The sequence below is a fragment of the Podarcis melisellensis genome (assembly GCF_964234715.1).
Source record: "Podarcis melisellensis genome assembly, chromosome: 3".
NCBI classification, from domain to species: Eukaryota; Metazoa; Chordata; class Lepidosauria; order Squamata; family Lacertidae; genus Podarcis; species Podarcis melisellensis.
In genome coordinates this window covers 118,919,720-118,946,367 of record NC_138530.1, presented here as the reverse complement: position 1 = coordinate 118,946,367, position 26,648 = coordinate 118,919,720, and the positions used below count along the sequence as shown (strand labels likewise).

Sequence of the window (26,648 nt, the reverse complement as noted above, 5' to 3'; positions counted from 1 at the left end):
CGGTGTTACGTCTGGTGGCCTAACATGGACGATGCCATCACTGCCTGGGTTTCCGCCTGTCAAGCGTGCCAAGAATCGAGGCCTGCACCACCGGCAGCTAAGGGACGCACCTGGGAGATGCCCAAGACACCCTGGTTGAGGGTGAACATTGATCTGGCCGGCCCCTTTCGTGGCAGGACCTTTATGGTAGTGGTGGACGCCTATTCCAAATGGCTGTAGGTGGCCCTGATGCCCTCCACCACTACCGAGGCCATCATCAGGGTGCTGCGAGGTCTCTTTGCGATGCATGGGTGTCTTCGTCTCCAACAACGGACCGCAGTTCACCTCAGGCACTTTTGAGCGGTACCTTTTGGGACTGGGCATCCGCCATGCCCTAACAGCACCCTTTCATCCATCCAGCAACGGGCAAGCGGAGAGAATGGTGTGCTCGGCAAAAGAGGCACTGGGGCGCCTGGACCGGGGAGACTGGCACAAGCGGGTCACCTAATACTTGTTCGTGCAACACTTCACCCCTCATGCGGCCACAAGGCGGAGTCCTGCTGAACTGCTTATGGGCTGCTGCCTCAGATCTCCGCTCGACCGGCTGCACCTGGACTTTGCCGTGGCCGAACCCCCAGGCTGTGCCAACGCGCCACTGTCATTTGTTCCAGGAAACCAGGTCTTTGCCCGGAACTTTGTGAGGCTCATTCCTTGGGTGCCAGCCACTGTAGTGGGAGTCACTGGACCTCACTTGTACCAGGTGGGACTCGAAAATGGACATTTGTGGCACCAGCACATAGACCAGCTTAGGCACAGGGTTGGGGATTTGGACACTACCGCAGTGTCCCCAGCTGCGCTCATGGCTCTGGAACAGACACTTACAGATGGCGAGGTTCCACCTACACCTCTCTCACAAACTGCAGGCGTGGAGCCGAACCAAGCCGCTTCAGAGGGTCTGCCGGACTTCCCACAGACTCAGACCACTGCCGTGCCTGACATTCCGCCAACTCCACTTGTGGATGTTCCACCCACAGCAGCGGATCCAGGGGACTTGGTTTCAATGCCACCTAGGGTTGCACCACAGCCTCAGCAAGGATTGGGTGGCCCCACAGATGTGGGTACCGGTCCCCAGCAATCCGGCAGAGTTTCCAAGCGCCCAACTTATTTAAAGGACTATGTTGTTAGAAATGTATCACTGTCGGTCTAATGGAAGTATGTGAAATGTAACCAATATGCTTTTGTGCCTAATTGAACCATTACGTGTAGTGCTGTATATAAAGAAACCATCACGATTGTAACTAACGACTTATCCCAGTGAGGAGGGGTGTTATGTACTGTATATAGTTTTCACTCAGGTCCACATATGCAAATAAGGGGTTGAAAGTGACATTCAGTGATTGGATAGTTACAGAAAGCTCTCCTTGCACCTGAAGACATCGCTGCTGTTCCATACAAAACAATAATGGAACAGCTGAAGGGGCACTTTTCACCACAGCCCTCAGTGGTGGCTCGTCGAAATGCCTTCTACGCAAAGCGGCAAGCCCCTGGGGAAACCATAACTGGGTTTGTGACCTCTCTCCGCCAAGCTGCAACTTCTCAGAGCTGGAGAACATGCTTCGTGACCGCCTCGTCGGTGGCCTGAAGGATCAGAAGCTGCAACGACGCCTCTACGCTAAGAAGAACCTAACGTTCCAGGTCGCTCTGGAGGAGGCCCTGGCAACGGAAGCTGCCGAGAGGTCGACGCAAGAGGCACGGCCGAGCCAGCCGTCCCAGCAGAGGGTCCACCACGAAGACCTCACCGACGACTCAGGATCCGACAGGGAGGAGGTGTACCGAGTACAGCAGTGCACTCAAGCAGCCCACACACCACAGCTGCTTCGACGAGAAGGAGGGAACTGCGCAAGCTGTGGAGAAAGTCACGAGAGGAGGACCTGCCGTTTCCGCAACGCAGAGTGCAGGCAGTGCAGAAAATTGGGACACATCGCCCGGGTGTGTCGGGCTCGGCCCACCCGACACCAGGCATCAGATGACCAATCCAAGAGCCCCAGGTCCCGGGGCCCAACGCACCAAGGCAACTCGACGGAGCTCACGGACTTCCAGGTATACCAGTTGCCCCACCCCAACGTAGAGAAACTTTATGTAGAGGTACAGATAGAGGGGGCCCCATGCCGCATGGAGCTTGACACAGGTTCAACTCTATCCATAATCTCGGCAAGGACCTTAAGGAAACTGTGTCCTACTGGGGGTCCCAAACTCAGGCCGGCCCCCTTCACCCTCCGGGACTTCCAGAAACGTAAGGTCCCCACAATGGGGGTGGGGACCTTCAGGGTGCAATACCAAGGGCGGACGCGGCAACTGGACTTGCTTGTGGTCAAGGGCCCCTACATTAGCTTACTGGGATTGGCATGGTTTGGACCACTGGGGCTAGCCATCACCGGGGTGAACCACATGAGCTTACAAGTGGACGTGGACGTCATATGCAAGGAATTTCCGGGGGTTTTCAATGGGAAATTGGGACAGTATACGGGGCCCCCCATTGCTCTACAGTTTGACCCCGCAGTACAACCGGTCAGGCTCAAGGCCCGCCGGGTTCCGTTCGCCCTGAAACCCCATATAGATGAGGAATTGGACCGACCCGTGGAGCAAGGAGTGCTGGAGCCGGTGCCTAATGCCCCCTGGGAAACCCCAATCATCACACCCGTCAAGCCTAATGGTTCGGTCCACATCTGCGCAGACTACAAATGTACCATAAACAAGGCCCTCACGGCCCATGCATACCCAGTGCCAGTGGTCAGCCATGTCCTTGCCACCCTGGCTGGGTCGAAAATTTTTGGCAAGCTGGACTTGGCCCAAGCATATCAACAGCTGCCAGTAGATGAGGCTACAGCAGAGGCACAAACGATTGTGACGCACAGAGGAGCGTTCAGGGTAAAGCGGCTGCAATTCGGGGTCAGCGTGGCACCAGGCATATTCCAGAATCTAATGGACTCTCTCCTTAAAGGGATTCCTGGTGTCACCCCCTTCTTCGATGATGTGTTGATTGCCGGGCCCACACCAGAGGAGTTTGAGGACCGCCTCCGCACCGTTCTGCACCGTTTCCAGACGGCGGGTCTCAAGGTGAAGCAGGAAAAATGTCTACTAGGAGTGCCTCAGGTGGACTTTCTGGGATTTATGGTGGACGCAGTAGGGGTCCACCCGACTGGGGACAAGGTACGGGCCATTTGTGATGCCCCAGCGCCCAAGAACAAGATTGAACTTCAGGCCTTCTTGGGACTATTGAACTTTTACCATTCCTTCCTTCCCCACAAGGCAGCGGAGCCCCTACACAGACTCCTGGACAAGCGGGCCCCTTGGGTGTGGGGCCAGCACCAGGAGGCCGCATTCCAGGCAGTCAAGGACTTGCTTGTCTCAAACTTGGTCTTGGCACACTTCGACAAGAGGCTGCCGGTGGTGCTAGCATGCGACGCCTCACCCTGTGGCATCGGCGCTGTCCTGGGACACCAACTCCCGGATGGAAGAGAGGTACCGGTGGCATACTTTTCTCAGACACTCAACGAAACCGAGCGGAACTACTCACAAATCGACAAGGAGGGTCTGGCAATCGTGAAGGGAGTAAAAAAATTCCATGATTTTTTGTATGGGCGGCCCTTTACCGTGGTGACTGACCACAAACCGTTGCTTGGCTTGTTTGCCCCTGAAAAGCAGACCCCCCAAGTGCTGTCTCCTCGCGTCCTCAGGTGGTCAATTTTCCTTGCCAGCTACCAGTATGCACTGATTCACTGCCCTGGAAAGGCGATGGGCCATGAGGACGCCCTCAGCAGGCTACCACTACCGGAAACAGGCCCCGCCCAGCACCTGCACAAGAGGTTATGAGCCTGGAGCTGCTTCCCGACCGCCCCATTCAGGCACAAGAAGTTGCACACCATTCCAAGAAAGATAGGGTCATCTCCCGGGTCCTGGACTGGGTGTGGAGGGGATGGCCCAGCAGCAGCCCCGGGCCAGAATTTGCCGGCTACACAACCCGCAAACATGAACTCTCAGCCCACAAGGGGTGCCTGTTATGGGGAAGCAGGGTCGTTGTTCCCCAGCCCCTCCGCAAAAGGGTCCTCACAGCCCTACACGAGACACACCCAGGGGTAGTAAGAATGAAAGCCCTTGCCAAGAGTTATGTGTGGTGGCTGGGGATCGATGGAGAGATAGAGGCCTGGGTCAAACACTGCCAGGCCTGCCAAGAATCCCGCCCAGATCCCCCAAGGGCCCCAGTCCAGTCCTGGGAGTCCGCCCAAGCACCATGGTCACGCCTGCATGTGGACTTCGCTGGCCCCTTTCAGGGGAAAACATTCTTCATAGTGGTGGACTCCTACACCAAATGGCTGGAAGTCACACTGGTACCGTCCACTTCTACGTCCGCAGCCATCCGGGTACTACGCAGGCTGTTTGCAACCCACGGGCTTCCTGACACTCTCGTCTCAGACAATGGGACTGCATTTACGTCAGGAGAATTCCAAACCTTCACAGCGCAGAACGCCATCCGCCACATCCGTTCGGCGCCATTCCACCCGGCCACCAATGGCCAAGCAGAACGCATGGTGCGGACCACCAAGGACACCCTTCGCCGCATGACGCAAGGGGATTGGGAGTACCGCCTTGCCACATTCCTTCTAGCACAGCACAGCACCCCCAGCTCAACGACTGGCCAGAGCCCCGCTGAACTACTAATGGGTCGGCGCCTTGCAATCAGATTGGACCGCCTTCACTCCGATAGAGCTCAGGATGAGGTAGTGGTGGGGGAAGGCAGGAACCCCCGGAGCTTTGAGGCCTAGGACCCAGTGTACGCAAAGAATTTTGGGGCAGGCCCTGCATGGGTACCCGCCACAGTCACCAGGGTCACTGGCCCCGTGTCGTACGAGGTGCTAACAGATGGGGGGCAATGCTGGCGCCGCCACTGCGACCAGATACGGCGACGATTCCCGGGAGAAAACCAGGAGGAGGAGGACAGGTCAGAGGAGTCCCAAGGGAACAGTGGGGCAGTGAGGCCCATAGAGCAGCAGGGGCAAGCAGGAGAGGCAGAATCAGTAAATACAGAGAGGACCCGTGAGGCCGAAAGGACACCGGAACCAGAACCACGACTGAGCGAGCCGGTTGCGCCAGACCAAACAGCCCCATCACAGCCAGCATCCTTGGAACACGAGCCAGAACCTGAACCCCGGACCAGGGAACGCCCCAGGCCGCAACGCACATGTAGGCCGCCGGCGTACCTTGAGGACTATGAATGCGACCTCCCGGGCAGGACTGGAACTTAGAGGGGAGGGGTGTTATGTACTGAGTTAAATAGGATCCAAACTGCAGCAGTCTGATTGGTCCTAGAACAATAGGATCCAAAAGGCAGCAGTCTGATTGGTCCAAGAACAATAGGATTCAGAATGCAGCAGTCTGATTGGTCTTAGAACAATGCAGCAGTATGATTGGTTGGCAGGAACCACCCAATCATGCTCCAGATAGAAGTGAATCCACAACCTGATTGGCTTATAGTAGAATTCCAGAATTAGCCAATCATGTGCAGCCCATTGTGTAAATAATGTATATAAAGCAGATACCTTGAGGGGACTTTCATTCATTCCTCCTCACCACTATGAGCTGAATAAAGAGCATGAAATCACTTTGCGACTCTGAGTATATTTCAATCACATTCCTAAACAAAGTTATTTCCAAGGAAGTGTCTTCTGATAGTTTCCTCTATCTTCAGTGCAAGCTAAAACAAGGAAAAGTGAGTGTCAAATCATATCCATATCAGTTTGAATTTCACAATTTTTTGTGTAAAGCTTTGTATGTATATATGCATGCATATTTAAATGCATTCTAGAGTCTGCTACATTTTGGTTTATGCTGCAGGCTGTCTTTCAGGTTTCAGTCCTGAGCTGCCTAGAGCTTTTTACGTCAAAATGTGAACTATAAATGTGCTTCAGTAGTGCTGAGGCATCTAATCATAAGCCTGCATTTTTATCAAAGCTTATATATTCCAATCAGGGCCTGTATATTTTAAAATGAGCTTAAAAAGATTTTCAAATGTTTCATGCCAGGCAGAAGACCAGCTGCTTAGAAAGAACCTTGGCAATGTTTTCCTCCTGAACAAGGGGCCCCCGATTTATAGCAGAAAACAATTCTCAAAGTCGTAAAAAAAAAAAAAAGGAATTACAGACACTGACCTTGCATGTTACAGAAGATAAAAAAAGGCTGAGAAAACACAATTAGGAATGGGCAAATAGTAAAATGATACCATGGGCCTCCCATTAAAACTTGAGCTGTATCTTCCTAAGGTTAAATGTTGGGAAGAGCTAATGGGAAAAGCAGCTGGCTGAGGGGGGGGGGTGTAAACTGAAGAGGCTTCTTTTGAAGCTGTTTTTTACTGAGTTCCTTTTTACTTTGAGAAGCTTTATTCTTTTAAAAGGCTACCTATGATAATGTATGAAATATATTAGCTTAAATATATTGGCTTAAATGTAATTATGCAAAGGATTTAAGAAATGCTAGATTCTTAGAGTCATATTGCAATAGGAGACCAGAGGGGCAAATGAGCCCAGCCTCCTGCCAGACAGGAGACGCCATCAAGCACTCCTGATATATAGTTGTCAGGCCTTTTGTTTAGAAACCTTCAATGAAGGAGATCTTTCAATGTTGATGTGAACTCAAGATCCTTGACATCTGTTGAAGATAAAAATTTAAGATTAACCATTTGTTTTAGAAGGCAATAGGGCAAGGAGGGCAAGAGGTGAGCTGGTAATTAAGATTCCTTGTTGAGACACATGTAAGATATATTATTACTTATTTGTCATTTATAGATGTAACAATATATAGCTCTTTGTGTTCCATATAAGGACAGAAGGAAGTGGGTGTATCTTTTGTGATTGGTTCTAGCAAACAGCCAATAGAAATTTCAACCAGGCTGATTGGACAGAGGCAGCCACAGGAGGAGCAAGGGGGCTGGATTAAGGAAATATAAGTGCTGGCCAGAATGGCAGGAGGCCAGGCCAGAGCTTGGTAACCATATACCACTGAGCCTCTCATTTATTTGTCTGACAAATAAATTATTATTTTAAATTCTCTATTGCTGCGTTGAATATTTCATTCCAGCTAAGCGTTAACCACAAGCAGAAGGTGCTACAGTGCTACTGAAGTCAGTTGGCGGTCGGTTCACAGCTTTCAACACCTGCATTGTTTGTGAGATGTCCCCAAAAGTGTTCTACACCAACTGCAGCTTCTGAGCCAGACCTTAAGGCAGCCTTGTAGAGGGAATTGTGCTGATTTCAGCCATGAAATCACCAATAGTAGCCAGACACGGCCTGTTCAGGGACAGCCATACGGGGAGCCAGCCAAAGCTGGTGAAAGGCACTCAGCTGTGGTTTCCACCTGGACTTGCACCAGCGTAGTTTTCTCAAACTCTACCCACAGTCTACAAGGGGGAGAGCAGTATCATGGAGAACAGTCCCCAGTTCTTAGAAAAGGGAGTAACCCACCAAGGCTCTGTCTTTTCAAGATTCAGGTTTAGCTTATTCACCATCACCGAGCCCACCACTATGCAGGCACCCGAAAGCTGCACAGTCTCTCCCAACTCAGGTGTTACAGAGAAAGCCGTGTGTTATCAACACATCTCCATTGTGATTCCGTCCCCCCCCTATCATATGAATGTACCCCAGTCCTAATTGCTTGGGAATGTTTGTAAGAGTCCTCGTGTTTGTCTTACAAACTCGGTTAATGCAGTTTTTCTTGCACACTTGTGGAACACCATCCCATCAGATGTCAAGGAGATAAAAAACTATGGAACTTTTAGAAGACATCTGAAGGGAGCCCTGTGGTGGGTAGTTTTTAATGTTTGATGTTTTATTATGTACTGGAAGCCACCCAGAGTGGCTGGGTATAAATAAAACTATTATTATCTGAAACTGGCATGATATTGGGTCCCTACAATGAGATGACAAGGGAATTCATCCTATATCCAGAACAGAAAACAACCCAGCAAACATTTGCTGCTGTTGCTTTCAGTCTTCAAATGGTAAAAGTGTGTGTGTGTTTGTTGATAGATAAGAGATCAATCCCAACAAAACCAAAAATAATTACATTTTATTAGTCCTCCCATTTTTACAAAAACCATGATGTAAAATTAGAACATTAAATTATTTTGAGAATCGTGTGTAGGTACTTTGAACAGTGCAAGGGTTAAAGGGGAGCAAGTCAGGAGAGTGTTGATTTAAAACTGTCTGTAAATGATTGCTGGTAATCTGTCACGTGTAACAATGCATTCAGAAAGTATACCACAAACATTGCTTACTCTCACTGTTTATCTGTCACGGTTGCCAAGTTAGTTCCAAGTCTCAGAGATCACCGAAGCAGCTGATTTAACTAACTGCCCAGCATGGAAAATGTGGGAAACGCAGAGAATGCTAGGCTGTGTGGAATTCCAAATTCAGAGGAAGCGGAACAAGTTTATGATCAAATCAGTGAAGACCTAGCATGCCTTTCTTTTAAGGCTGTGACAGACTGCATGGACATGAGAAGTGGAGAGAGCCTGGAAAACAGCTATGTGGATTCTCTGTCATCTCAGTATAGCTGCAATGGGAAAGAAGAACGATATTCCTTTCAGAGAGAGATTTTTGCTCTGGAAGGTCAGCAACATCAGGAGGAGATGCAGCTGCTTAGCCCAGCACAAAGTGACAAAGGGAGCTCCTCTGCAAATAAAGCATCTTCAACCGATCACATTCTAAAGAAGATCCACAGCATGGCCAGAAATGCTCAAAATACCATCAGATTGCCCGGCAATAATAATTCAGAAGAAAACAACTTTCAGAAAGAGGACCTTCAGCTTTTCCTCATCATTAAGGCAGGTTCTTTTTCCAAGTATATACACAATTATGTGAATGAGACTAAGATTTCCCTAACTGGAGGGGTGGGGGGGCTGGACACGGGGGGAGGGGAGAATGTCTGTATTAGATTTGCTTGTTTCCTTGCTGTTTTGTCTGATGAAATCTTTTTGTAACTCAAAAGCAAGCTACTCAACAATTGCCCATTGCTAACTGGTTTGGACATTTGATCAACCTGTAAACTACCATAATAATTGTGATCATCTTTGAGCTATTGGAGGACTTGTGCTTTGCAGAAGAAAATAACACACTTTAGAGCTTGTGCTTTCCTACAGTATAACTTCAAATTATGTAGTAGTTATTAGTTATTAAGTATGTGCATGATTTGTCCTTGTGAATTGCTGAGCCCAGCTTGGAGAGGGGTCTTAGGCAGTCTTCTGTCCAGGCAGTTTGCACAGCCAGACCTGATTGGCTTCAGTAGAACTGTACCTGTGTGATTTCAGACTGTCCCTCTGCCAGTGTGGTGTAGTGGTTAAGAGCGGTGGACTTGTAATCTGGTGAACCAGGTTCGATTCTCTGCTCCTCTACATGCAGCTGCTGGGTGACCTTGGGCCAGTCACACTTCTCTGAAGTCTCTCAGCCCCACTCACCTCACAGAGTGTTTGTTGTGGGGGAGGAAGGGAAAGGAGAATGTTAGCCGCTTGGAGACTCCTTCGGGTAGTGATAAAGCGGGATATCAAATCCAAACTCTTCTTCTTCTTTCATGGCTATTTCCAGGGTCACTTTTCTGACAATGCTCTCTTGAGAAAAGCTTATAGTTTGCTATGTTTACCTGGTGTCTGGGCAGAAGTGCTTTTGTGCCATTGTGCATGAATTGAGAAGCCATGGGCTGTGCTGGCTTCCTAAGTGATGCCTCTGATGCAATCATTCATGGTGAGGGAATGGGCAAAACACTTCACAGATCCAAGATGAAGAGCCTTCTCTCTATCAGAAGACAGAATGCGCAAGGAATCCTGTTCTCCCTCCTTTGAGCACTAGGTAGATTACCACGTAACACTTGCAGGGGCAGGATCCATTGGTGCATATATCACATATAACAGAGTAATCCAAACTATAGGAAATTCTTTTCAGTGGATTGCACTGGGGTAAATGATGCAACTTCAAACTTCATTCAGGAGAAGGGCTGCTGCTGAGCAGGGCTGGCCCAATACATTTTGGCACCCGAGACAAACGACAAAATGGCTTTGGCTTCCCTCACCAGGGAAGGAGGAGGGCGTAAAGATCTACATTGGGAGCAAGCAGGGAATCAAATAAGCCTTAGCTGACATGACAGCTGAAGTGGGAAGCAAAGCCATTTTGGGGGGGGGCTCTCTGAATTGTGCTGGGCAGGTGCAGACCCCAGGAGACCCCAGAGGGCAGCCCCTGCCTTTTCTTGCCTAGTGGTGGAAGGAGACCCACAGCAGCTCCTGTTTGCCGAGAGGCTGCTGTGGAGATGGCACTGGGGGCAAGGATGTCAAGGAGGCAGCAGATCTGGGCTCCAAAGAACATTCTGCAGCAGGCAGTGCGTTCATTGGAGGCCAGCTGTGTTGCCCCTGTGAATCCTGCCGCCTGAGGCAGTTGCCTCACCTTGCCTTATGGGAGGGCCAGCCCTGTCGCTAAGCCTAGCAGAGGGAAAGCAAGCCTTTAGACACCACTCTTTTGCCAGTGCACCTTCTGCTGGGTTGCTAGATCGTGTCACCAAGCTGAAGAAAGTTTGGAACAGGGGTCTGTCTGCCCCATCCCATCCATGCCCCCTTTTCAGCATTTATCCTGGCTCAGCCTGCTTTGCTGGAAGGAGAACTTATACTGATGCATCTCTGGCTGAGAATATAGAACTTCATCTGGATGAGGCCCTTCTGAGCCCAACCAGAGATGTGCCTGTTCCTAACTCCACACATCCTGCTTGATCTGATTTGGATTGCTCCCTTACTTCTTTACTGAAAGGAAAAGGTATACTAACAGAAAAAATAGTTTTAAAGCATGCCTATTGTGTTTACTAATGAGAAAAAGTGTTAGGGGAACCTAAGCTAGGATTGTTCATGAAATGTAAAATAAATAAAGACAACAGCACCAACCTGGCGCACTGCTGTCCATTTGTGTACTTAATAGGGACAGAGTGACGGAGCCTTAAGGGGTGGTGCTGGTTCCTCAGCAAGGGGAAAACACCACCACCAGTGAGCTCTGTCCAACATCTGAAAGCCATGCGCCCTGGCCTGGAGAACTTTGAGGGTCCTGCCTTGTGAATGCTTCCTGGGAGATGCACTGTGCTCATTAGTTAACTGGCATGTTGGCAGCTCCCAGTGCCACTCCGACAGAAAATGCATTTTTATTTTATAGCCGAAAAGAGTGCTCTCGACACTACTGAACAGATATGATAATATTGGCAGAGCACCTAAGAGATAATAATGCAAATGATAATTCACACCAATCATTACTGAAAATCCCTGAAAGTTCTGTGGGCATCACATGCACATACCTGAGATACACTTTTAAATATTTTATATGTAGTGATTAGCAATGTTTACTTTCAAAGTTATTTTATTTATTTAGCATATTTATATGCTACCAAACATCCATAGACCAGAACGGGAAACAATAAAATTCCATAAAACCAAGCTCTTAAAACACAGAAACATCATTAAAGTGCAATAGAAACAGCAGTTTAACCATTCTCAAATAATAATTCAGGGGCTTCATATAGTTGTTAAGTAGCATTGGGGACAGAATAGAGCCCTGAAGGATCCATAAATCAACTGCCATGGGGGGAGGGGGTCAAACAGAAGTCTCCCAGTGCTACTCTCTAGTACCAGTCTGGTGTACTTCCCTAATAAAACAGGATAGTGAAAGATACATTTTACAAGGAGGAAACTCACTAGGCAATCAACATTGATGGACCTTGATATACAGATATTTGCATGCAAAGCCTATGCATGTTTACTTGGCAGTAACTTCTGCTCTGTTCATTGGTGCTTACTCCCTGAATGTAGGCTTGCAGCCTATGATACCAGTTGTTGAGGGTGGGAAGGATGCCCCTGTGAACATCCCCCCCCCCAATATAAGCCTGGCCATTTAATGGCCATTTTTAGCTGACTCGATTTATGGTTCCATAATTTTAACACTGTGTCCCACACACAGGCCTGCCCCATATCACACTAGTTTGCTTTACAAAGACTGTTTCGGGAGAAACCTACAAAGCTAACAAATAGTTTCTGAGTGTTTGTGGCATGTCTGAACTTGCAAAGAATGAACAAAGGTTTCCAAGGGGTGTGTTTTATACACAAAATCAAGTGATTCGCAAATCTCTCTATGCTTGCGGACCAGACCTTACATTTTCTCTCACCTGCTCTTTTGCATATCATATTTTATGATGGCATGACCACTTTTAATTGTGAGCCACAAGTTTGTATATTGAGCCAGAGTAGGTATTATAAAAATAGTAAAAATTGCTTATGGTGGGTTGTTTACATTAAGCTGCATGCATATTAAGAGCATTGCAGCACTGCCGCATTGTTTCTGCCTGGACAAGAGTTTTGCAACAGTCTTCTTCTTTGGTGATCACTCATAGTCGAGTAAGATTGTCTTCCATGAACATGGTTTTAACAGTGAGTCCATAAGTGACTGTGAGGGCCAATTCTGAATCCACATGTCCTTCCACAATGGGGACATTGGTTTCTGGGCAGGAGTTGATCATGGTGAGGGTTTGCCAAACATGCCTTCCTCTTAGCACGTTTCTCCTTTTCATCCTGAGTTCGAGCATCTTCAAAGCCCATGACACCTTTGGTCAAGGCTGTTCTCCAATTGGAGCACTCAAAGGCCAGTGTTTCCCAGTTCTCAGTGTTTATACTACTACTTTTTTTTTAGAATTGCCTTGAGAGAGTCTTTAAACCTCTTTTGTTGACCACCAGTATTACGCTTTTCATTCTTAAGCTGGGAATAGAGTAGTTGCTTTGGAAGACGATAGTCAGGCATCCAAACATTATGACCAGTCCAACGAAGTTGATATTGAAGAATCATTGCTTCGACACTGGTGATATTTGCTTCTTCCAGTACACTGGCATTAGTTTGCCTGTCTTCCCAAGTGATGTGTAAAAATTTTTGGAGACACCATTGATGGAATCTTTTGAGGAGTTGGAGACTGTGTTTATAAGTGGTCCATGTTTCACAAGCATACAGTAAGGTTGGTAGTACAATAGCTTTGTAAACAAGCATTTTGATTTCCCTCCTCAAACGCTCTGCCCTTCAGTCGGGAAAAGCTGCATTCACAGAACTCTGGCAATGCTGGATTTCGGCATCAATGTTGGCCCTTGTGGAAGCGTAACTGCCCATGTAGGAGAAGTGATCAACACTTTTGAACATTACACCATTCAGTTGGATTTGCAGAGGGGTTGTTTTGTTCTTGTTGGTGCAGCACTTTGGTTTTTTGGATGTTGAGCAATAGGCCAAGCTTTCCTTTTTTAAAAAAAATAATATTTATTAAAAGTTTAGAGATTACAAAAAAGAGGGGGGGGGAATAAACAGCAGAAAAAAATTTAACAACATAAACATTACAATATATAAAAAGTACACATAAAAAAAGATAAAATTAGATAGAAAAATACAGCAATAACAATAAAAAAGAGAAAAAAATAAAACACACATCCAATATTCCATCTCTTTGTCTTTCATTTACTTGTTTCTTCGACCTCCTCACACCTCCCTTTTTGTATTCTAGTTTAGTTATTTGTTTCAGCAAATTCTTCCCATCTTTCTCAATTTTTTTTTATTAGATAATTTATCTTAACGGTCTAACCTGTCAGTTAACTCAGCAAATCCTTTTCATCTTTCACAGTACTCTGTCATTCAATTTACCTTAATTTATTTTAACCTTATCTTACGATAAAATACCTTAAATCCTAAAACTTAATACTTATTTATACATAACTCCTAATATCGTTTCTACTAAAGCCAAATAATTTCATTCCACCATTTTTCCTAATTCCCAAAATAAATTTTACCCTAATTCCCAAAATAAATTTTTAAAGCTTTCTTCCAATCTTCATCCAACGTCTCTTTTTGCTGGTCTCGGGTTTTGTCAGACCTTACTGTCCATTCCATCAACCTGGTAGTCTTATGTCCGAGGCTCTTAGGTCTTTTCCATGTCCCTTCTGTGATTCTTCTTCTTGTTTATACCAGCACCTTGCCTTGTCTTTTGTTGGTCTCTTTCTTAATTTCTTTCCTTTCTCATTGTGGAGCAGGTCTCGGGGAAACTCCAACCCAAAAATATCTCCATCTCCCCTCAACAGATCAGCCCATTCCCCACAGTCCCATTCCCCACATTCAACCAGGTAGTCCAGAAAAAATTTAGATGCATGTTTCAAAGTCCCTCCAAAATTAAGGACCCCCACAACTCCAGGCCCCCTCTGGCCCACTCCAGGTTCAATCTTCAAAAACAGCGGCTTATGCTCCTGCAGGGCCTCGGTTCTATCCATTTGTTTTGCTTGAGGTTCAACCGCAACCTCCTCTATCGTCTTCTGCATTTGCACTTGCCCTGTCAAAACAGGTTCCTGAGTTGGGTCCTGAGTGGTTTCTATATAAGTATTCACTGTTAGTCCAAAATTTTGAACTGCATCAATCAACAGATTGATCTTCTCATGCATCTGCTCCAGCAAAGCGTTTGTCTTGCAAAAAGCAAGCACCAAAACCTCTTCTATATCCATTTTTGTTCAAGGTCAGAGTCTGGTCTCACGATCCTAATCTCCACAGCTGTGAAATCCCCAGATCGACTCCAGCAACAATTTAACAAGCTCCCTCTAGAGGGAACAATTTCTATTTGTATCCGTCTTTTGAAGGCAAGTCCAGCAAAAGAAAGTTACTTTCATTTTTCAAATTTTTGTTTCTTTTAAATGCAAAAGGTAACTTTGGAATCAATTTGTTTCTCTTCTTTAACTATCTGCCAAAAAACATTCCACTCACAGTTGATGGGCTCCCCAAAGTTTCTATCTCTGACACCCCGTTCCCAGGTTTGAGACGGTGGAAATTTATCTTTCTTTACTCTCTCTCCGCAGGCTTAAACAGTTGAAATTCCCCCTCTTTTCACCTGCTTTCAAGAGGAGTTTTGATGGTTAAAAATGAAGGAAATTTAGGTCTTTATATACGACTTTCCAGACTTTGGCTTGCACAATTTTTGCTTCAGTTTATATACAAAAAGCGGAAGGCGGACTTCCTGTTTAGACCTTCCCGCTTCAATGCCAAATTAAAGTGTTTCTTAATCCAATTTTCCGTTCTACTCACGGGTACTTGTTTAGAGTCCAATTGTCCACAGGGAAAAGTCAGCGCTCTCCGGCAACGGCTGTGCGGCTTCACTCCGTAAAAGTAGTGGTCGGTTCAAGACACCGCGCTGCTCACCCCACGTCGCTTCAGAGCCCCGAAAAAGGGGTTTCCCTGCGAGTAGGGGAGGCGCTCCTGGTGTCAGCCCAATCCCAAGTTCCCAGGCTTCCTCCGCCTGGGATTTTTAAGGGGTCTCTGCCTTCGCCGCGGCGGCAAGACCCGATTTTCACGGAGCGGGTTCCTCTGAATCAGAGGAATTCCGCCATTGCCGATGGTGCTAACCCGGAAGTCTCTTTCCTTAAGCTGTGAATATATTTAGGATGGTTTGGAGGTCACCCTCTGAGTGTGCACACACTACGTTGTCCAACTGCGTTGGAAGTTATGGTAACCTTACTCTTTGCTTTCAGCCTGCTCAGATTAAAGAGCTTTGATTTCTACTGCAGTGGGGAGTTTCCCTTTGACAGTTGTAGGATCATGGCAATGAAAAAAATAGAGTTTGGGCAATAACACAACCCCATTTAACACCTGATCCCACTGTAAATGGTTCACTTTGAGAGCCATTGTTATCTGTGATTGTTGCTATCATATTATCATGGAGGAGCTGAATGATGTTCACAAATTTATCTGGGCAGCCAGTTTTCAGAAGGACAGTCCACAGGGCATTACAAGTTACAGTGTCGAAGGCCTTAGTCAGGTCAATAAACACCATATACATAACCAAGCCTTGACTGTGTAATTGCTTACTCAGAAGAAACATTGAAAGTTCTGAGGAACTATGCTCATTCAGCATAAAGTATTATTTAACTGGCTGCTTCATTGTTTTCACTGCCATTTTGAGGTGCTATATCCTTCCTTCTCATAAACGTGAAGCACGCTGAGATGGCAGTAAAGCATGCAGCAGTTTGATCAGAAGCAACTAATTCCTCCGATAAGAGCAATTAATTTCACATATTCATTCCTCTGAACATTGCATTGCTGTTGATTCAGCTGGTGTCTATGATAGGTCTAATTACTGACGACTGTAAAGCCTTTTCTTTGGCTCCTTTCTCCGCTGCCTCTGAAAAACAGTTGAGCAGGGGGCAAAGTTTCTCTCAGGCCTCAAGAGCTGATTGGCTGTGTGCTCGATGCTTGATAATATCTAAGAATAGCAAGAGTATAAAAGCTCCAAGCACAGCAAATCAGGGAACTTATTCAGGCATTAGGTGCTCCTGCGATGACACTCACACAAGAGGAAGCATGAGGCTTCACTTGCTGGCCTTGGCCTGTTACCCCATCCTCGCCTTTCTCGCCCCCCGCTCCACCCCCCACATGGAGTGTGTGTAAAGCTCTGCAGAAGGGAGACTGCTGTGCACGTTGAGGCTTCCTGTGTGATTCTGCGCCCTTGTCAGGGTTCTCCGCCATGTGGGGAGTCCCTCTGTCTGCCTACATCAGAGCATCCACTCCAAAACAATGGAGCTGTGACAGAGGAGGCCAGCCAGTGAGCCTGGTGCTGCTGTCTACCTCATGTGAGCGCAGTTGTGTGAGCACTGAAAGGTGCTTTTTCAAACATATTGCCAGTTGCATTGTGCTTATTTAATGTCAGGATGCATCCAGGAGTGACGAGCCCACACTGGAACTGCATCCATCCCATTTTGGGCAGGCCTCAACTGCCTCCATCTTCCAGCTCTGGGGATGCCAGGGGCTGTGGGGATTGGTGGACAGCTGGTCTTTGTGGCAAGCAGTGTGCTGCAGACTGGCCACTGGACCCTCCTGGACAGGAAAGCTCTCCTGTTCCCATTGAGTTGTGATTGAGCAACAAGGCCTTCCTGTCGTCCTGCAAGTTCCTCTTCCATCCTGACTGCTGGCTTTCGGTTTCCAACCTCTGGCTAATCTCGGACTGCTGCCCATGGCTCAGCCTTGACAGTAGAAACCTGTTATTCCTTCCTGAAGCTAAAGGGCTCTGCACTAAGTGGCCTGTGTGAAAGGCCTCTTTCCCATGTCACTCACTTCCTGAGAACAAATGACTGTGCTGACTCCCAGAGAGGAACTTGTAGTGTCCAAACCTTCGACTCACATTTAAGCTCTCTCCTCCATAACCATGACCTCTTATCTTGGCTACAGTTGATGGGACCTTCACCACAATCCTGGGGTCAAACTGCATACTAAGCCAAACCTTGACTTAGCTGCTGCTGCACCTAAAAGGCTCAGTGAGGAGCAGCGTGCCTGCAGTCTCCTCTTCCTTTGGAGCCAGCAGGTTCATGAGTTATTGTTAAGCCATGATTTGGACATGCAAACGTGGCCACAGTCCCTCACAATTGCTACAACAGTCAGAAAAATCATTAAGTGGTCCACCAAGACCCTCAATGGCTTTCAAGTGGTCCACATGAGGGGTTGGAGTTAGGGAACCATGGTTTCAGATTGCTTTAAAATGATATGTGAAAAAAGGACTAATTAGACTGGCAAAGTTTGTGGAAACTTTAGCACAAAAGTATCAAGGTGTGACATTAAAAATGAATAAGGGCAGCAGATCTCGAAGGAGAGCAAGAGAGTGATACTCCTCACTAGGTCAGCAGTCGGGATATTATTCATTTATGGAAGGTATGCAGCACTGCCAGCACAATGCCAGTCAAACCCCTGAGCTCGTCATGCTCACTGATCAGGCTCAGTTCTTACTGGGCTGTCAGGGTTCCCTTCCTTCGCAGGGCTTTCCCTGCTGTGCTTCTGTAAACACCCCAGTTCTCCAAAGGCTACTGGTCCCTCTTCTTCTTCTGTATGGTTGATTCTATTTTGGCCACCAGAGGATCCATACTTGGTCAATGAGTCCTCTTTTAGTATATAGGACCCTGCACACTGGCTCGTCTCACTCTGTTGGATCTGTGCTGGAAGGAATTGTGAAAGAAGCAGGAGATGACCATTTCTGATCTGCATGGATGTCGATGGTCATGTGATACTTGCACAGACTGGGATAGGCACAAGCCAGGAACTTCAATGTAGCATTATGTACGTAAGAGAATGCAATGGACTCAATGCTTCTGACTCAAAGGCTGCAGTCCAAGATTGTCGTGTCCATCAGGCAGATCTCTGGTGCTATGCAGATTAGTGCAGCCGTGTGTCATGGAACTGATTGCCTAGTGGGGTAGCTTCTCTTTGTCAACAGCAGTCACTCCTATGGGACCGCCTCTCCTGGTGTGCCCCGCAGAGGACCTTGTTGTTGTTGTTGTTCTTCAAGCCCCTTTGCCACGGCAAGGCAGTGATCCATGAAGGGGGCAAGCTGGTTAGATTGGTCTCAACTAGGGCCAGGGCCTTTTCAGCACTGGCCTCGACTTGGTGGAATGCTCTGTCACAAGAGACCAGGACCCTGCGGGACTTGACATCTTTCCTCAGGGCCTGCAAGACAGAGCTGTTCTGCCTGCCTTTGGTTTGGACTCAGTCTGACCCTTATGTTATAGTTTTGATTTATGGGCTACTACTAAAATGAGGCCGCATTTTAAATTGTATTTTAACCCATATTTTAATTAACATTTTTTCCCTTTTCTTCCTATTACGTTTTATTGTAACTTCATTGGTGTTAGCCGCCCTGAGCCAGGGAGGGCAGGGTATAATTATTATTATTATTATTATTATTATTATTATTATTATTATTATTATTAGATAGGACTGGCGCTATCTGTATCTCTACCCTTAACATCCAGTTTTCTAAGTGGATCCTTCCTGGCAGGTATTTGGGGGAGCATTCAGTCAAGTGAGCAGTCAACCCAAAATAATACTTCCCTGCTGCAGGTGAACCACCAGCCCATATTATATGAAAGATTTGCAAAGTTTGTCATCAGGTTTCTTTTCCTTTTCATCCATTCGGGTTTTTTGGCCACTGGTATAAAACAGCAAAATAGTGCCCTCTGGAAGCTGTAACAGGAAACAGCAGGAGTGAAATGAAGACTTGCTGCAGTGCTATTTAAATGCATGTGTATACAGTTAGGTTCTAAATAATCACATTAGTAGGCTTCCCAATACATGAACTACAATCTTGTGGCTTCTATATATCATAGAATCATAGAACCGTAGAGTTGGAAGGGACCCCCAGGATCATCTAGTCCAACCCCCTGCAATGCAGGAATCTCAGCTAAAGCATCCATGAGAGATGGCCATCCAACCCCTGCTTAAATACCTCCAAGGAAGGAGAGTCCGCCACCTCGCGAGGGAGGCTGCTCCACTGTCCAACAGCTCTTACTGTCAGAAAGTTCTTCCTGATGTTTAGTTGCAACCTCCTTTCCTGTAACTTGCAGCCATTGCCTTGAGTCCTGCCCTCCAGAGCAGGAGAAAACAAGCCTGCTCCCTCCTCCATGGGACGGCCCTTCAGATACCTAAGACGGCTCTCATATCTCCTCTCAGTCTCCTCTTTTCCAGACCAAGCAAACCCAGCTCCTTCAACCGTTCGTCATAAGGCCTCATATGTACTGAGATTCACATGAGCAGGGGCTCTGTCCACACAGGCAGAGCGTTTTTCTCCTTCGTAGTCATAGCTGTCAACGTTTCCCCTTTTTAAAGGGAAATTCCCTTATTCTGAATAGGATTCCTCACAAGAAAAGGGAAAAGTTGACAGCTATGTTCATAGTAGAGAATGGAGAGCCCTTGCATATATTAAGGGATCTGTGTGTGCCCCAAGTTACAAGGAGAAGTGGAAAACTCTCAATATTGCTAGGCAGGTTTTGCTGCTAACAAGGCATTTACAGACAAACGAGCTTCTGAGAGGCTTGAGAGGTGAGATTTCCCCCCTTTCTTTCCTTTTGTTGAAATTGGGCAGGCTTCATCCCCTCAGAAGGGGTGACTGTTTGTGTGAATTGCATCCAAATTCTGCCAAAATAATCAAAGAGTTATATAGACTTTAGTTTTACTTTTTTAAAAAACAAAACTTTAAAGGTTCCCTGCACCTGAAGACTTGGATAGGTTTAATCCATTCTGAAGGGGCTTCTGTGCGTGTATTTCATGCACTTTGGCCCCAGAGGGAAAAGCCTCCTTTAGCATCTCCATTATGATGGACAGGTAACACTGAGGCTTGTCTTACATAGCTTGGAAGCACAGAGTGGTAACTTTCTAAAGAGAGAATTTTTTTAAAATGTGCAGATACAAGGTGAATTGCGGGGGGAGGGCTGTGCTCACTTCAGCATATAGAGGACTTTAGGTAGTAGTTACACAACTGCTGAAAAGCTTTAATAGTTTTCTTTACAATACAGCAAGCACTAAGTGGAGCTGGCCATTTAATCTGGTTTCCCCATAGTGACCATTGCATGATAACCAGCCCTTGGCCTTGTTTTTAAGGGCTTCTTTTACTGCAGCTTTCCTATCTGTTCTCTGTGAGCAGATACTAGAGCTGACCAGGCTCCCTCCAGGGCTGCCTGCTCCCTTGCTGAGCTGCCGCTTGGTGAATGGGAGAAAGGGGTCCAGGAGAAAGGGGTCCACATGCCCCTGCCAGGACCCCCTGCCAACCCTGCCAGGGCCACTCTTTGCTGTGGTTGCCTCTGCAGCTGCTCTCCCCAAGCAAATGCGCAGGGAGAAGAAGCAGTCGCCTCGCCTCCTTTCCCTCTTCCACGGGGCAACGCAGCAGAGGTGCTGGTGGGCTCCATGCACCCTTTGTGTAGAACCCCCAAGCTAAAGGTTGTTGTTCTTTTTTTAAAAAAATATTTTGTTGTGCAGTGATGTGCTTTATGCTTGGCCCTGCGCGCACCTTATCAAAAGTCTTTGCTGTGAAGCCGTACTTAGCTCAGGCCTATGAAACATGATCACACCTTAAAGATGAGGTACAATGAAGTTTTCTTGCACAGAATGTGATTATTCCATTTCTTGAGCAGCCTTCCTGTTTTATTAATGTGGTGACATGATCATATTCTGCTGTATACTTCATAAGGGCAAATGCCGAAGCCCTTGCGGAGCTGAGTTTATATTCATTTATATTGTGTAATCTGAAACCTGGATTGGTATAATAACTAATTGGCCTTGCTCACCAGCCTTTTCTGATGCAGTAAGATGAGCGTGCACTAATATTTATTTCTTAGTAGATTATTCTGAATGCATTATCAAAAGAAAAAATGGTCACCAATAAGACAGATGTGACCGAAGTTTTATCCCTTTGACCCTTGTCCATCTTGGCTGCTTAATGAGTAACTCCTAGGGTTATTTGTTGCAATTTTTAATGTCTTAACATATTTTACACTTGCTGCCCCTAGGCTTGTGTTTTACTTTGTTTTAAGTTTTAACTGTATTTTGCTATTGCTTTTAGAAATTGCTGCATTACATTTTTAATTATTACATTATTTGGCTTTATTATTATATTCTATGCTGCTCTTCAGTAGAAGAGTTGGATACAGTCAAGCCTTGGTTGTCGAACGTAAACAGTTCCAGAAGCCCATTCAGCTTCCAAAGCGTTTGACAACCAAGGCGTGGCTTCCAATTGGTTGCAAGAGCTTCCTGCACTCAAGCAGAAGCTACGTCGGACGTTCAGCTTCCGAAAAATGTTCAAAACCAGAGCATTTACTTCCGGGTTTTCGGTGTTAGGGAGCCGAAATGTTTGAAAACGGAGCTGTTCAGGAACTGAGGTTTGACTGTATAAATAAACTGTTGCTCTTAAGTTTTGTTGTTGTTGTTGTTGTTTAGTCGTGTCCAACTCTTCATGACCCCATGGACCAGAGCATGCCAGGCACCTCTGTCCTCCACTACTTCCCGCAGTTTGGTCAAACTCATGCTGGTAGCCCTAAGTTTAGCTGACATTTAAGTAATTCATGGATGTAATATGACAACACTTAAGCCATCTTCATAGACCGGTCAGGGCTGTCTAGGAAGTGTTGTGTACATCACAAGGGAGTAGGGATAGCAAAAATGGGACAAAAGAGCTAAGATTTGGATGTTAGTTCCAATTAAGAGTTGTCACTAGACGTCATTCAAAGCAATTTTACCCTATTCTTCAGCTAGAAGTACTGCCAGAGTGGCTTACAGATTCATTAAAACAACACACCTGAAAGCAACTGAAGCAAAAATGTTAACATAAATTAGGAAGTTCCTAATCAGACTATCTGAGTTTTTTGATGTGAGCCAAAAGCGTTTCAACAAGGTTAGGAATATTTCTAGGGGTCTGCATAGCTCTAGTTAAAATGGGTTTCAGTTTGACAAGGGAAGAGGGCAGGCTTCATGGGGGAGGGGTGCCTCAGGTGCCTCCACATTGGCAAAATTATTCTTCTACACCAAACCTTTATTAGGCAATACAAATATAGGTTATCATAAAACATCCATATATAAATGTTTAGAATATATACAAATAAACAGCCATGTAAAAATATGTAATGAGGATTTTCATTGCACTTTCTTCCCACTAAATACTGCCATTCACCATTCTAAGAGATACAAATGATAAAAACTCTTATTGGCAAAATTCAGGAAAACTTCCATTCAAGCCCTCCTCCAATGCACAGAACTGAACAGACAAATGATGTTAAATTATTTGGAAGGAAACAAAATATATGTGTAAACATAGTTATGATTGAGCTGTTAATATGTGGTGTTAAGTATAACTTGAAAGTAAGTTTTTAATACTTTGTATTCATTTATACAATTATTTGGGTGCTGCTTTTGGGTGCACAGCCTTCCCATGGCAACTCACAATATTGTAAAAGCACCATGAATACAATAACATCAAATAACCAAAACTAAGAAAAGCAGCAACATTGACAGGGCCAGTTAAAACAATTAAGAGAGCCTGTTAGACCAACTGAGCAGAGCTATAGGCTGCAACATAACACAGTAGGAAAAGCTGCACTCAAGAAAAGGTGGTGGTTTTTTTAAAGGTGGGGTTGGAGGCCAGACCCCCCCCCCCCCCGGGAAGAAAGCCTGGTCTGCTCAAGCTCTGTTGAAACAGGTGGGACTTCCTTCCAAGTTAACTGTGGCACAAATGGCATTCTTCTGAATATGTTATCTTACAGAGAGGCACTTGATAGCTGTTTCTAACTCCTAGCATTCGAACAACAACGCCTTCCAAATGAGCATTGCTGTTAAATTAAAAGTCTTTCCAAAAGAAACCCATGGCCCGCAGGAGCATTTTGTCCCCCACGCTTCTCTTATAGGGATTTTGTTGTTCTTGTTAGAAGCAATGGCAGTGAAACATAGTTCAGATTTGTTCAGCCACAATTCAGATGAGCTTTGCGTTGACATACACAGAGCAGGTGACAGAGAAGGTCGGGGGCTGGAAGAGCACCGTGTGTTGATCAGAACAGGCTCACTGACGGGACTTCTAGGCAGAAGAGTTCTCATTCGGCGGGTTTGTCCTTTGCACTTGTCTCCTTGTCTCTGGCCCTGGTCCCTCTTCCACTTCTTGCTGCCTATCCACACGGCTCTCCAGATGTTGAGGAAGAGGTCTAAGTGTGGGGCTGGAAGCTTCCCTGTGACTTCAAACCTGAGGGAGGAGGCAGAGCTTAACCAGTGTGGTGTTGTCATTCACCTTCACTGAACCCTATAACTCTTTGAAGGAAGACTGTGTGAGAGGGGGATCATAGATCCACAGAACTGCAGAATTGGAAGGGAACATGAGGCTCATCTAGCCTAACCCCCACAATGCAGGAATTTTTCAGCCCACGTAGGGCTCAAACAGACAACCCAGAGATTAAGAGTCTCAAGCTATATTTTTCATATGTGAAAAGTCCCAGAGGGCTGCAGGTCATCCATCCCTGCTTTAAATGAATGGGAATAGCCAATTTATACATTCCAGTTGTTTTTCTGTAAAAATGCAGAACACAGGATGAAGTAAGAACAGTATAGGAAAAAAAACATTATAGTTGAAATGTAATACCTAAAAAAGATGGATTATGCTCTTATTGCTAAATAAAGTTCAACTAGTAATATGCAATATAAATGGCTTGCAGCCTATTCCCACCACCGCTCGAGAATTCTAAGAAATCAATATATCAATGCAGTTTTGAAAGCTTCAATCTCAAAATGTAAGACAAAAAACTGCAGGAAGATTCCTTGCCCACCTTCCCACTCCCCACTTCATACACACATTCTGTGTTCCCCAAATGGTCTCCTCTTCCCTCCTGCATTGCATTTTATGCATATGTCACATTACTCTATGAGTTTGCAGAGAGCCTCTCTGCAGCCTGCCTCTGAATAGGAGAATGAATGAAAGGCAGAGAATGACATGTTTTGTTTTTAGCTCTGTGAGCCAGCAAAATGAGCAGCGTCGGCAGGAACCTTGGGGTGCACGTTTTTAGGTCCCCTCGAAATGTGTGTAATGGAAATAATATGCTTTGGACGATAACATTGAGATTTAAGGAAACACTCTGATATCATGTTGTAAAAGCTGGGGCAGAGGGAAACACATGGGGGATGGATTTCCATATAATGCTGTGAAGAAACTATTTGTCCTGAGGTACCAATAGCTCTCTGCTCTCCTGTGAGCTAACTCCACCCTCTTCTCTGGCACGGGGCTATTTTGGGCTGGCTGTGTGAGCCAGAGCTCTGACAGATGAGCACTCTGAAACACAACGCAGCACAGTTAGCACTTGTTGCTCCTGTGAACCATTAAACCGTAGCAGAGTCTTCTGATAAGTCCTCTCCCAGTTTTTGAAAATTCTCAGCTAGGAAATTTATTTTCTCTGCTAATAGAAGTTTCAGAAACAGCAAAGAGATGGTTTAGAGGAGGGGAGGAAAGCATTGCAAGGCTTCTCTTTCCCCCCTTATTATAAAAGGAAGCTTAGCTGTTGTGGAGCTGGAACCTTTATTGCTTTGTGGTGTAAACAGAACACCTCCTAGCTTGGGGGGGGGGGTAAAAAATGACAGACTCATCTCCTGCAAATGGAGAAGGAAAGGACCCTGAAATCGAGCTCTTTGTAAAGGTAGGTGAGACATGGAAATGTTTTAACTCTCTTGTCAGCTGGGCTTCCACTGAATGCACTGAATTCTCCCGCTGCTGCCTGGCAGGGCTGACTTTGACAGCTCGGTGTTCCCTTGGAGGTGTTTCAGTTTTGTGCTTCTGTTCTCTTGCTTGTTCTTTTGTGTGCTGTTGTTTGCCTTCCTTCCTGCTTATTGCACTAGTCTTTGTCGTCTACGGTGCCACAATCTCCTCACTCGCGTGGGCCAGGCATGCCACAAAGAGCCTTGCTTCCGTCTTTTGAATTCTGTATTATTGTGAGAGAGAACGTGTCCCTCTGAGGAAACAGGAGGGAGGGTCTTGTCCCAGAAACCCCTTTGGCACCGCACACATCTGCATGTGAAAAACTCTGTGTACCCTCTCCCCTTCAATATATATTTGCATTGTTACCATTGTCCATGCAGAAGTAAAAATATAGGCAGATTTTGCTATTGTGTGGAACCAGTTCACACTGCTGGAGTGTTTTGGTCATAGCTTGGTTCCACTTGTGTGAACTTCACTGAAAATGGTACTGACTGGGACAAAATGAAAGCTTTTGTGGCTTTTTATATGTGAAGTATTTTCACACATGTTAAGTCACTACATGTACCTCAGGCAGGTAGAAGAGCAGAAGTTCATCAAGCCGCTCAGCTTGGAAGCAGCAGACACAAGACACCTGCAGGCAGATAGGAGCAGCAGGTTCCTCACCCTCCGTCTCCACGCTGAGTAGGGTTGCACTTGTCACACAGCTTGCAGTCACGGGGCCTGCAGAGAAATGCTACTGGTCAAACTGTGTGCTCCCATGTGGACTGGGCAAGTGGTGCTGCCCCTTTTCCTGCTAGACAGGGCCCTGTGGAAAGCAAAGGGAGAGCAGGAAGGCAGCATCGGAAAGCAACCAGCAGTGGCTGCCGCACATGGAGGACGTGGTGGGTAGAGAGTGCTGCTGCTTGTGTGCTCTTCCCGTTTCTCTGCCTCGGCCTTCCTCCCTTGGAGCCTTCCCTGAAGAAGGTGGAGTGTGTCTTGGGACTGCTCTGTTCTGTGGGCCCAAGGCAAATGTCTCCAGTCGTTGCAGTGGTAGGAGGGGAGATGCTGTTATTTACCTGCAGGCGAGAGCACCTGCTTAGCCTTGTGTCTGCTGCCTGGGAGACCCCAGTCCCAGCTGTTGGGGACAGGGCACAGTTTTCACATATGGCAAAGGAAGGGGGACACATCTGCAGCAGTTCTGCTTTGTAGCGTAGCTCCCCCTCTTCCCTTGCATACCTGTGTGGGGTGATTTTTCTTTGACCACCCACTTATAGGAACGGGGGGGGGGGTGTTCGTGTGTTGGATACAAGGTACCCATAATCATTCTGGAAAGAGAAATGTTATCAATATGCTCTTATAGGTACAGTGGTACCTCGGGTTACAGACGCTTCAGGTTACATACGCTTCAGGTTACGGGCTCCGCTAACCCAGAAATAGTACTTCGGGTTAAGAACTTTGCTTCAGGATGAGAACAGAAATCGTGCTCCGGCGGTGCAGTGGCAGCAGGAGGCCCCATTAGCGAAAGTGGCACCTCAGGTTAAGAACAGTTTCAGGTTAAGAACGGACCTCCAGAAGGA

General features: G+C 46.5%; 1 protein-coding gene and 1 long non-coding RNA gene across 3 annotated transcripts in view; both read left to right on the top strand.

Annotated features, from left to right (window-relative positions):
• The first annotated feature begins 5,819 nt into the window (after positions 1 to 5,819).
• On the top strand, positions 5,820 to 7,736 carry LOC309367399. The gene is made up of 2 exons (XR_014167134.1): positions 5,820 to 5,936; positions 7,132 to 7,736. It is a non-coding gene; the product is annotated as an uncharacterized lncRNA (long non-coding RNA).
• Positions 7,737 to 8,301: 565 nt separating this feature from the next.
• Positions 8,302 to 26,648, top strand: part of CLIC5 (chloride intracellular channel 5) — a 59,409-nt gene continuing 41,062 nt past the window's right edge. Inside the window, exon 1 of one of the 2 annotated variants that reach the window (XM_081906468.1) lies at positions 8,302 to 8,854. In XM_081906468.1, coding sequence (XP_081762594.1) covers positions 8,390 to 8,854 — 465 coding nt within the window. In that variant the 5' untranslated portion in view covers positions 8,302 to 8,389. Of the gene's footprint in view, positions 8,855 to 24,667; positions 25,034 to 26,648 lie in introns of those variants that run through there. The other variant, XM_081906469.1, reaches the window with a different exon arrangement.